Source organism: Monopterus albus, unplaced genomic scaffold, assembly GCF_001952655.1.
Source record: "Monopterus albus unplaced genomic scaffold, M_albus_1.0 scaffold50.1, whole genome shotgun sequence".
In the NCBI taxonomy this organism is placed as follows: Eukaryota; Metazoa; Chordata; class Actinopteri; order Synbranchiformes; family Synbranchidae; genus Monopterus; species Monopterus albus.
Window position 1 is genome coordinate 389,257 of NW_018127930.1, and position 13,030 is coordinate 402,286.

Sequence of the window (13,030 nt, forward strand, 5' to 3'; positions counted from 1 at the left end):
CACACAGGTATACACTTTGCACAAATACACTTAAACCCACCAAGCATATCATCATACACACATATACAGTACACATGAAAGCCAGCATCACCGACTCTGATAAAGACAGACACACTGAATACAAACACACAAACACTCAGGCAAGTGAAGGTGCACATACACATTTACACAACACACACATACAACTTGCATATAACCACATACACACATGAAAGCTGCTACCACACACTCAGGTACCTAAGATAAAATGATGCATAAGCACACATACACACTGAGCGCACAAAAAAAAAAACAACACACACAGTCACTCACCACACAACTACGTACATGCATACAGTATATACTGTATCATGCACATGAGCACAGCAATTACTAAGTTAATGTGAAAACATCAAAACTCACATAAGTTCATGCTCATACACTAATTTACACAAGACACACACCCATATGCATAGCACACACCCTTATTACAGTACACACATAAGAACCTGTCATAAATTCACACACAAACATGACATTTGATAAAACCCACACTCACAAAAAAGTATATCTATCATAGACACAAATGTGTGTATAAACATATTTGTAAGTGAGAGTCCAGAGTTCTCTCCCTCCCTCTCTGAGACAGTAGATTAATCTAGTGAGGTCGCTGAGATGACACTAATCCCTTCTTTGATTATCTAGAGCACAACATCACTCTAATCTGTGGAGGTGGGGGCTTAAGAAAGACAGACAAGGTTAGAGTGGTGGTGGTGGTGGGGGGTTGTGATCACACCCTGCAGTGTTTCTTTCTTCTTTTAGTTTGAGTTCCTGTCAGGTGAGAATCAAGCCTCCTATCTGACAATACTGTGAAGCAACTGCAGGAATTCACCACAAAAAGAGTGTGTGTGGAGTAGCCTTACACAACACAGTGAAGTCCAGATAAGCTTCTGCTCAGGTGTGTCTTCAAGCATTCATGTGGCATGTCTGTCTTGTTTAGCTCAGTATAAAGAAACAAGTTTGCTTTGCATTTTGATACTTTGGCTTCATATTCTGAAATTTTATCCACTACTATGATCCTCCTTGTACAAGCCAGCATGCTTCACTTTCACAAGAGAAAAGGTTTAAGCAATCAGTACTAACTCAATGATCTGGCAAATGTGTGCTATGGTGACGTTTCCCACATCCAACAGAAGGTGGAGCCTTCCCTGAAACATTTCTTATGACTGTCTGTCGTACAGTGGCTGAAACAAGGAAATCAAACTTGCAGTCACATAGCATTCTACATAATGAGTACTTTTACTTTTGGTATTTATGTGTATTGTGAGGCTAATACGTTTGTATTTTACTTAAGCAAAATTTTGAATGCTGGGCTTTTACTTGTAACTGAGTATTTTTACACTGTTGTGTTACTACTTTTAGTTTAGTAAACAGTTCGAGTACTTCGTACAGCACTGCTCGTTTGGCATGATTGGCTGGCTTTCTGCTGGGTGCCAACTTCTTGTATTTGATAGGAAGGCAAAGCGTTGCATGAGAGGTGGACAATTACCATTATCTTGGAACGATAACAGAACTTTGGAGACTTCATTCAGTTCAAAGAAACTTCATCCCAACACACACACACATATATACATATATGTTCAAGTAGAGATAAATGTGGATCAGCTCCAAGAACCACCTAGCAATGCCCTGAGGGCCATGACACACCAAACTGATGGTCAGCCATTGGCTGCCCTCATGTGACCATTTGTCACCCTTCTCTTCCTGGTGTGTCCTGCATCACTGGCACTAGTCAGACCCTGTCAGCAGCTTTTTGGCCAATTCAGCATCTTGAATCTGTGTTGGGCCATTTGGGCCTCATCAGTGAGAGAGACTACTCTGATTATGGGTTCAGCTTAGCAAATCCATGCACAAGAAAAGAACGCTTTGGGAAAGCCCCTTCAGCCTGTTGCTGTAGTATCCATGATTTCATTTATTTATTGCAGTTTTTTCCTTGTTTTTTGACCCCACAACCTCCATTCTTCTTCCACAATCTTCTTTCCCTTTCTGAATGGCGAATACAGATACTGCCACTTACTGGTAGCGGGAATTATTTATTTCATGCAGGTATAGAACATATGTGCTAAATGACCGTTGGCTGTAGCCTGTGTAGTGTGTTCAAGTGCCACTTTTTCAACCCAGCTGTCCCAGACAAAGGCAACAGTAGGTGACGCAACAGTCAACCTTTGTCGGTGCTTGTCCTTCCATATCAGTTTGGTGCGGCTCTGCTCAAACACAACCAATAATGCTCTGATAACTACTGTAGCTTGAGAAACACTTCCAACCTGTTAGCGCCACGCTAGCAAACAGACAGTCACAACATCTGGCAAACAACCAATCCAAATAACTTTTGATCAGAAAGGATGATATATAATGCATACGTATGTGCTGGTGTGTTCTTTAGTATAGCACAATGGCTTGAGGCTATCAACATTTATGCACAAAAGAAAGGTTGGGTCACTTTGTCATGCTTACAACTGGGTAACACACCACCACTGATATTAATGACAGGTCTGAGGTGTTAGTGTCCACACTCATTTTGTCTTCTGGACACTTAAAATGAGAAATAAATGCCATACACTGAAAGACAATCTGATTTAACTATGTCACAATGGTCAAAGGTAGAGAGTGAAAAGGATGTTTTCTGCAAACTGTTGGCAACGGTGTAACTATGGTGCATGTGTGCACTTCTTTGTGTGTGTTCCATATCCTTGGCTGTCTCTGTCTCTTAGTGTTATCATTATCAAAGTAAATTGCAGCTCCCCTGTGCCAGATGAAGAATACAATATTTCCATTTCTGACTCTGCGTCGTGTCTTCCCTCTCTGCCTCTGCAGCTACATACCATAATCACAACACTGTCACAACACATCATGCACACAGTGGATCATTCCAATAGGGAACCCACAACTCAGAAGTTTTATATTTCCTTAATTGTATATCATTTCTAAATACACATTTTTCTGAATAAGCTCAGTTTATATTCTTTTACAATGTTTACATTTTTGAAGAAAATCCCATTGGGTGCCATTTTTAAAACATTTGTATACTGTACAAAGAATCAATCTTAATACTGGTGTATATGATTCTTCTGTGTAAAATGTTACTAGAACATAGGCTATGAACTAAAAAGTCAACCAACAATAATTAGGAAAATAAATGCTCTGCTCCTCGTTGCTTCAGAATAGCAGGTTTAACATCTGACGTTATACGAGACGTGCAATGAACATTAAAAAACCAAACAATTCAGAGAGCATGAAAGTGAAAGAGAAAGAGCAGGTGGAATCAAAACAGAGCTGACAACTTCAATATTTAATGAATCCAGTCAAAGGTAATTAAGCTGTATGTGTAAGTACATCTGCATGCGTGTCTGAGCGATTATATTTCTGTGTGACTGTGTGTTTATGCAAGTGTGAGAGAGAGAGAGGCAGATTATTTGTGTCAGTGGTCATTTGCTCACAATTGGCACCACATCGAAGAGAGCCAGAGGCAGAGAGCATCATGGGTAAATGAGCACACACTGCCAGCCGTTTTCCACACAGCGGGCAATGAGAGAATGAGAAAGAGAGAGAAATTGCATGCCAGATGACCTGTCTCCCCCAGTGTACACTAGTGTTTCACTTATTCTCTCCATACATACATACATACATACAAGAAGACTGCCACAAGCCAACAAAGCAGTGAATCAAACGTTGATGGCAAGAACCATCAATGTTTGCACCATAAAATAACGCACCCACTCAATTTGTACTGTACCTGTTAGCCTGGAGTTGGCGTATGGAGGTGAGAGGCTGTCATGTGATGCCATGTACTGAGACCCCTCCGCATAACTCTGGAAAGAGACACACATGTGAAGTGAACATATATGCCCTTATACTATTCTATCTAGCTATTATTACTAATGAGAAGAGAAGCAGTTGTGATAGTAATGATTTCAGTTGCAGATGTAACATATCAGCAGTAGTAATAGTGGCTAATAGTAGCAGGAATACTGCTGAGTGCCCTGGTTTGAGTCTGTCATACTTTTATTTTCAGTGAGAATACAGCAGCACAGAGGACTGAGTCCAAAAGAACAGTTCCAAATTTTGGAATTAGCTTCCTTATATAGAGATGAGAAGATTGAGTTAGCATACATAGCAAAAAACTGAAAGTGAATGGAAACAGCTAGTGTCGCTCTGTCCAAAGATAAAAAAAAATCCACCCACCAGCACCTCTAAAGTTTATACCTAATGCCTAATTGTATCATGCTTGTTTAATACATACAGTGTATACTAACTCAAGAAGCTTGTCAATGAACAACAAGTTTTTTTATGTAGGAGACTATATCTGTGCCTCAGTTCAGGGGCCGAATCCTTCTAAGGACGCAATCTATGAACATGTGACCTTTGTAGCTGTTGAACCCCATGAACGCTGAACCAAAATGAGATGGTTTGTTCTACAAAGGACTTCCTATTTACATTACCAACTGTTCCTGCCCTTACCACTGTGTAACAAAGCACAGCTCCTGTTATCTAGTAACCTTGACAGCTGCTCTGCTCTATGCCAGCACGTAAAGAATACTGGAATAGGGTAGGCCACGAAGGAGCCACCGGTTAGAGTCTTTGTTGCCGAGTGAAAGGACACATTTGAAGGAGCCTGCCAAATGGGATGGCCTTGTGATGCAATCAGCCTTCAAATGGGTACTTTGAAAGATGAGTCCCTTGAACAAGGGCACAGTTTATTTAGGCCAGTGATTTCTTGGATCTGTCACTGGTTACCTGTCAACCTCACAGTGACAACAAGACTCCAGGAAGTCACTCCGCCTGCCCAAAAAGTCTGGCTCACCACAAGGTTTATATTGTGTTAAATGCTGGTGCTGGAGGTGTTAGTAAGTGGATTGTTTTTTAAATTTACCTTTTGATCTAACTCTCAGCCAAAGAATGAATAAGTGTATCAAAGGCAAATGAGTTTGCATTGACAGCTAAATGAAGTAACTTTGCATTATAAAAATTTATAACATAAAATAATAATTTCCTGGGGCCTAAGGGCAGAGACGCGCAAACCATGTAAACAGGGACTTCCCAGGTTCAGACCCAACCAGGGATCTCCGTTGCATATCATACTCTTCTCTCTCTCCTACTACTGCTGCTGCTTATAGTCTGTTAATTAAAAATAAAATACTAAAATACTGTAACATCTCAAATGCCCCCTTTAACTTTCAATGCTTCTGGTGTCTTGGGCAGATTAAATAGTTTCCTGTTTTCAAAAAAAACTTGTAAATGCAACTAGAGATGAACTGAAATCTGACTGCTCATTTTACCACCAGATGCCATGATTTTTCCCAAACTTAAAGTGCTTTTGTTGTCTGAACCAAACCACAGGCAGGACTGTGGAGCTGAACTCGAGGCTGTAACAGTCATCAACTTAGACCCGACAAAACATACTTGTCGTTGCAGGTTGCACAGCTGTATAGAAACATGATTTTTAGGAGACAGGGTTGACGTAACTATGTATTCTGTATAATATGAACACTTCAAAAATCATGCTAACTACAAGTCTAATGTAGTAATGCAGTTAAAGGAGGTATTTAAAGGTTCTTAAAGAAGGAGTCCATCTCATTTTCTTATGAACAGTGGGAAGTGACTGACAACTGGTGGACATGAAATTCCCCTGGTTGAATCATCAGGAAAACATGAATGATGTCTGGTAATTACTTACTAAAAAGTAAAAGCCTACAGTTTGACTCAAGATATCTTGTATGTATTACTTATAGTACTGGTAATACCAGAAGTAATGACAAGAACAGTGCTAACAGCAACTGCATTAACAGTACGAGTATAGCAGCACTTGTAGTTAATGGTAGCATTGTTGCACTGTTATACATAACACTTAATCACCTTAGAAGAACGACTTCCACTTGGCCATGACCCTGCACTCGTCCTCTCCTCCATATCTGTGTGTGTGAGAGAGAGAAAGAGAGAGAGAGATATTTAGATGACAGTTTTTGGGAAAGGACCTGGACAGTCCAGTCCAGTATGTGGTGCTGTACATTTAAAAGGTTTAAATCTTAATATTAAAAATCATGATGTTATGAAAACAAACCAACAAACCACCAGATTTCATTGTATCTGATGTTTTCAGCTACTTAATTGCTGAGTCATTTACCATTGGTTTTTGTTTACATGCATTCAGCAGCTGCAATGCTAAGCAGTAAGTCTTTCATCACTTTCACCATAAGCACACACCAGCACTCTATACATTAGTGTCTATAGTCAAATACAGCAGTGTAAATCACTTTTTCTCCATTCTCCATGTCATTAAACATTATTGATTATGATTGTAAAGCCTATAATGTGTCTCTGAAATTTAATGGTCCTTTAAGTCTCCTACAGACCACTAGTCCCACTGTCGTCACACTGAATACACAGTGTTGTAGCTGTCAAAGAGAAGGCTGCTGACTGAGAGGTGACCTAATAACGGCACTTCTGCTTACTAAACTCAACTGAACCTTTACAGTAGAGATGGCAGATAAAACAGTCATACGAATCACAATATGACACTGACAACCCGTTTTTCAGTTCAATATGAGGACTTGATGGAACAGCGGTCAAGAGATGCTGACATTAACACAGAGAGAGAAAGAGCAATGTATGTAGATCAGTTTGTCCGGGCACACACATGCACACACAGAGTGGTGGAAGAGGTACTCTGATTGTTTACTTAAGTAGCAATACCACAATGTAAAAATACTGTTAGTAAACATTCTGCAATCAAAAGGTTACTTAAGTAAAAGTACAAAAGTATTAGCAGAAAATATACTTAAAGTACTCATTATGCAAAATGCTTTACTTTGATGTTCATCATAATTTATAATAATTATTGGTGTATTGTTGTGTACATCACATTTAATGTTGCAGCTGGTAAAGGTAGAGCTGACGTTAACTACCTTATATGCTCATAATTTAAAGTACTGCTGAGTAGCTTGTGAATTTTACACAAAGGATCAATAAATCTTGAGATTATGCATTTTGTTTTATTAATCTTTCTGAAAAGTAACTAAAGTTATCAAATAAATGTAGTGAAACAAAATACAATATTTTTCACTGAAATGTAGTGAAGTTGATGTATGAAGAAAATGAAAATACTCAAGTACAGATACCTTAAAATTATATTTAAGTACAGTACTTGAATAAATGTACTTACAGTACCTTCCACCTTTGCACACTCTCTCTCACACACAGCCATCTTATGTTTTATAATACACCAATCTCTCTTCTATAGACTGTTCATTGTGTCTGTGTGTATAGTGAGAAGCTTAAATTCATTGTCATGGAGTCAAATCAAAAGTTGCTAACAATAATAGAGGGCTTGGGGCTACATATTTGGAGAAGAACATAGAAGAGAAGAGAAGAGAAGAGCATGAGATGAGAGGAGATGAGATGAGAGATGAGAAGAGAACACAAACACGACTGTACTGATTAATGGTCAGTTGGATTTAGGGAAAACACAGACTTGATTAGTCAGGTTTAGACAACACTTACTAGGGTCAGGAACATGGGCGTTGCTAGACTTGAAGCTTTACTGGGGGGCGCAGCACCCCCCCACACACACATATATATATACATACACACATACATACATACAGTTGTACATTACACAGTTATACACACGAATAATAAGTACTCCCTCAGAACAAAAGTGGTTTAATTTTTATCAGATTTCATTTTACATTTTCAAAAAATAAACAGCATACACAAAACATACAAAACGGAGGACATAAACATGTCCAAATATGACTTCAGCAACTACAAATTAATATCATATCCTACACATCCTATACACAAAGTAAAGCAAAAATATTTCCCACACATCCTATACACAAAGTAAAGCAAAATATTTCCCAAGTTCAGTTGGTTCCCTTTTTGTGAAATAAAGTGTAGCGCCTATTCTTCATTTTGGCAAACCTGTCAATAACGTGACTCTCACTCAGTTTACAAAGTTCTTACTGCTCAACTGATAAGACAGTAAGATGGTGAAGCCTGTCTTGGCCCATTGTGCACCTCAGTCAAGTGTGGAGTCATCTCAGTGCGCTGAATGACTGTTCACTACACACAGACCTGCAAGTCCGTTAGCTATAGCTCATTTGTCAACAACATTTGTCTTACTTCCCTCAAACTCATCTCTCCTTTCAGCTTCCCTCTCTTTGCCTCGAAAAAACATGAATTTTCTGATATCTATCTACAGGAGGAATTAGTCACTGTTCAGATAGTATAGCTAGCACCCATGGAAACTTTACTTGAGGGTCTGTCCTCTGCCTTGATGCGGAGTCTTTTCAGTAGTCTAAGATCAGCTATGTGACAATACTGTCTCGTGGTAAGATTGCCAGATGCTTCAGGTCGAGAGGTAAACACGCTTTCTTTAATCTCCCTCCCACCCTGAGAACACCATCTTGCAATACTGGGTCAAGTTGAAACAACTGATGACTATGTGGCAGCGCATTTTGACTCAGTAATTGCATCTCCTCTTTAAAGGCATAATTTTGTGCCAGTTTTACAAGAACAAGACTAGCTTTTCTTCTGTTTTTGACATTTATGGGTGCTGCCCTTTCTCTTTTTAATAGTTGCTGGATCCGAGCAATGACATTCAGGGCTGGTGCTCCATTTTGAGAACCATTTAAACCTTTCCAAGAAGTTGTTCTCTTCTACTACTGTTTGCAATACGTGTGTTGTTTTGACTTCAGGATTGCCCACCAGAAGCTCTGGGGTGGATTTTGGTATGACAATCTCTCTTTCCCACAGGAACTTGGGCCCAGTAAGGCAATTTGAACTGATCAATTTTGCCACCTTAAGGGCTCTGGAAGCATGGTCTGCCAGATTTTGATCAGTCTCAATGTAGTGCCACTGCGTTGGGTCAGTAGTATCCCTGATTCTTTGGACTCGATTTGCAACGAAAACATAAAACCTTTGGGCTTCATTGCTGATGTAGCCCAAGACCACCTGTGAATCTGTCCAAAAATACTCTTGGCCAATTTTGAGCTCCAGCTCCTCCTTTAGCATACAGCTGACTGCTGAGAATACCACTGCAGCAGTTAACTCTAGTCTCGGTATGGTTACAACTTTTGTGGGTGCAACTCGTGCTTTGCCTATGACTAAGGAGCAATGCACTTTGTCTTCAATCACCACTCTGATGTATGAGCACTGACCGTACCCTTGGCTGCTTGCGTCCAAAAGGTGATGCAGTTCAATTCTCTGGACATTTCCTAGGTTTTCAGGAACTAGGCATCTTGGGATCTGAAGTTTTTGCAAATCTGTTAGCTCACTTAGCCAACTCTCCCATCATGGCTGTAATTCTCTGGGCAGCGGTTCGTCCCATCCAATGCCCTTTTGCCACATTACCTGTAATATTCTCTTTCCTAACAAAAGGAAGGGAGCCAGAAAGCCTAGTGGATCAAACACTGTAGCTACTGTTGAGAGGATTCCCTGCCGTGTTGCTGGTTTCTCTTCCAGGATGACCTTAAAGGAGAATGTGTCATTGTTCACACTCCATCTTACTCCCAACACTGTTTGAACTGGGAGATCGTTGTGTCTGAGATCCACATCATGAACTCCTTTAACTCGTTCACTGTCTGGTATTGACTCCAAGACTTCTTTGTTGTTGGAGATAAACTTCTGTAGATGTAACTTCCCGTTTGTGCACACAGTTTGTGCTTCTCTAACTAGGTGGATGGCTGTGTATACAGACTCTACACCGATAAGGCCATCATCAACGTAAAAGTTCTTTTTAATGAAGTTGGCTGCTGCAGGATACTCCTTTTCATTTTGGCTTGCGAGATACTTCATACCATAGTTTGCACGGCCAGGAGAGGATGCTGCTCCAAAAAGGTGGACTTTCATGCGATATTCCTTTGGCTCTGAGTTTGTATCTCCATTCTCCCACCACAGGAACTGTAAGTAATCTCTGTCTTCTTGGCTTACATGGAACCTGTGAAACATTTTTTATACATCACAGATGACTGCGATTGGGTGTTTGCGGAACCTGCAGAGCACTCCAGTCAGCCCGTTTGTAAGATCGGGTCCAGTTAACAAGTGATCATTCAAAGCTGTGCCCTTGAACTTGGCAGAACAGTCGAACACCACCCTAATTTTATCTGGCTTTCTGGCTTTCTAGGATGATAGACCTCTTGGTACAGAATGTACCAAACATTTCCTGCTTTAGGTTGATTTTCAGCTCTCTCTACATCACCATCCTTAAAGACACCTTCCATAAACTGAATGTAGTCCTGCTTGAATTTCTCTCTCAGGTGCTTTAGCCACAATAGAGCCAGCTGCTTGTTTTCTGGAAGATGGGGGTGTGTCTTAAAGGGAAGAGGCATTTCCAGATGCCCATTTCTGTTCTGGTGTATTCTCTTATTCAGCAATTGCATGAACTGTATGTCAACTTGTGATATACTCTTTTCTCCTGGGTTTGTATCTCTGAAGTCCAGCTCAAAGGCTCTGATGACCATGGCTGGTGTAAACAGTGGAAGTTCTTTGACGGATGTGCGGTAGCACAGACCTGTCACCTCTGTTGACTGTGCGACTTGTGGTGAGCTGCCAAGTATGCTCCAGCCCAGGTCGGTCTTGATGGCATAAGGCTCATAATCACCTCCTGTGATGACTTGTTGTAGTGCTAATGCTTTGGAGCAATCATAGCCTATCAGGAGTCCAACCTTGCAGTCCATCAATTCTGGTATTTCCTCAGCTATTCTGTTCAGGTGTTTCCATTTTTTGGCTGTTGCAGAGGCAGGAATATGGGAACGTTCAAGGGGAATGAAATCTCTGGTATAAGCAGGTGGCAAGTTGATAAAGCTTTGTGAGGAAAACCCTCTAACTCTGAGCCCACTAACTCTCTCACTCTGAACAATGGTATCTCTGCCCATCATAGTGGTAAGCTTTACCTTGACTGGCTTTGAATCTGCCCCTCTCTCTCCACATACCTCTTGGTCTACAAAGGTGTTGCTACTCTGTGTATCTAATAAGGCATACACTAGTGTCTCAGTTTTTGGTGTGGTGGCTGATGAAATCCATACAGGTACTATCATAGATGTGCTCCCACCTTCACCTCTGTCCACGCAGCAGGAAAGGGAAGATGTGTTTTCTTCTGCTTGCACAACAGGAGATGTGTCTGCTGCAACAGAAGGACGGTCCTCATGAAGTGGTGTTGGATGATGTTTCTTACATTTGCCCCAAGTAGCCTTATTCTTGCAGTCCTTTGAATTGTGTCCTCTCTTAAGACAACCAAAGCACAAGTTATTGTCCATTATGAACTTTCTCTTGTTCTCCAGGGGTTGACTAGCAAGCTTCTGACATTTGTGGATGGAGTGGCTTTCTCCATAGCAGATACATGTAGCTGAGTTCAATTATGAAGCCTGTCCTTTATCAAGTCCATTTGAATCTTTGGAGCTGTTCACCACAGCATTGTGTGTTTTTGTCACTGTACTTAATTTGTCTGATGCTTTCACATTTGTGATGAATGCATTAGCCTTTGGATGCCTAATATCTCTGGATGGCTTCTCCTCAGACCTCAGGGCATGAAAGGATGTTACAGGAATGCATGCAATTTCAGCCTCCTGTGCTACAAAATCAGTAAACTCTTTGAAACTAGGGTACTCTTCTGTTTGCCACAACTGCTTTGTGACATGACGATTCCAGCGGGATGTTACCCAATCAGGAAGTTTTTGCAGCATTTTTTGATTCTCTTCACAATCATTTAAGACTTGAAGCCCTTTGATGTGTGGCATGGCATTACTGCAGACTGTCAGAAAGTCACTGAATTGTCTCAGTTTGAGTTTCTTGAGCCAATTTTTGGCCAGTTGTTCAGTTTTTCCTCTAAATGCACGCTGTACTACAAAGGGATGGCCATAATGAGCATTCAGCGCCTCCCATGCTTGATAGTAGGCATCGTCATCTTTTCTGTAGATGCTTCCTTCTAATACAGACCCTGCCTCACCACTGATGTATTTTTGTAAGCAGAACAACCTGTCAGCTGAGTTTGAGCATCTACGTTCTATCAAAGCCTTGAAACTTGTACTCCACTCTAGAAACTTAAACGGATCTCCTGAAGAAACTGGGGGCTCAGGTGTCGGAAGTCTTTTGAGGGCCATTGTGTCGTATAGGGCTTGTACTAACGATGTTTCAATATTAGTGTTGTTTGTCTGCTCACTATCGTTCTTACAAGTTTGTTCCCATTTAATTTCTCTCTGAGGTGTTGGAGGACATTTGGCTACCTCACTGTGTGCTATTCTACTGTTGTCACAGGCCTCACCTGAGTCAGCTTCAGAGTATGCTTTAAGCCTTGCAGCCATTACTTGAAGATTTCTTTGATCTTCTAGCCTTTTAAGTTCTTGCTATTGTGCAGCAAGTTCTTGCCTTTGTGCAGCAATTGCCTCTTCCATTTTCATTTCAACCTCCTTTGCGGCTAACTGTGCAGCACACTCTGCTCTTTTTACTGTGATGCTTTGCTGTTCTAATGAACAGATTGAGTGATGGCTACGAGCATTAAGTCTGGAGATTGTGGTCCCAAACACTGACTGGGCATACTCTCTGTCAAGCACCATATGAAGTCTCGCATTTTCAGCCTTACTATCAAACTCCTCTAGTCCCACTTCTCTCATGCGCACTTTCATCAAGCTCATCAAATCTGCCGTTACTGCTGTGCAGGAGTCGATTTTTCTTCTAACCTCAGTGGAGGGTGCTGATTTAGATCGTATATTTTCATACACACATCTCACTTGTACCTCCATCCCTTCCACCACATCCATCATTTCACCCAAGTCTTGGTCAGAACACTCAACCTTAAATCTGACACGTGTGGCTCTAATTTGTTCTTTCCATCTTTCATATAGCCTGAAAAATTTACTCTCCCTCTGAGAAGCCTCTTGTTCCTTCAGCTCCTGCATTTTTTGGGTTAACTTTCTCTCCCGTGAAAATTTCCTGGGTTCAGCTGTAATGGAAAGGGCTGAGGTGGTAGGCTCCATCATTATTTTTTGTATTTCTA

The 13,030-nt window shown here is 40.9% G+C and overlaps 1 protein-coding gene across 5 annotated transcripts in view; it reads right to left on the reverse strand.

Moving 5' to 3' along the window:
• tcf4 (transcription factor 4) overlaps positions 1-13,030 on the reverse strand; it is a 224,862-nt gene that overhangs the window by 151,051 nt on the left and 60,781 nt on the right. For all 5 annotated transcript variants that reach the window (XM_020601110.1, XM_020601112.1, XM_020601111.1 and 2 more), the window contains 2 exons: positions 5,893-5,948; positions 3,773-3,848 (listed from right to left, as the gene is read on the reverse strand). In XM_020601110.1, coding sequence (XP_020456766.1) covers positions 3,773-3,848; positions 5,893-5,948 — 132 coding nt within the window. The remainder of the gene's footprint in view (positions 1-3,772; positions 3,849-5,892; positions 5,949-13,030) is intronic.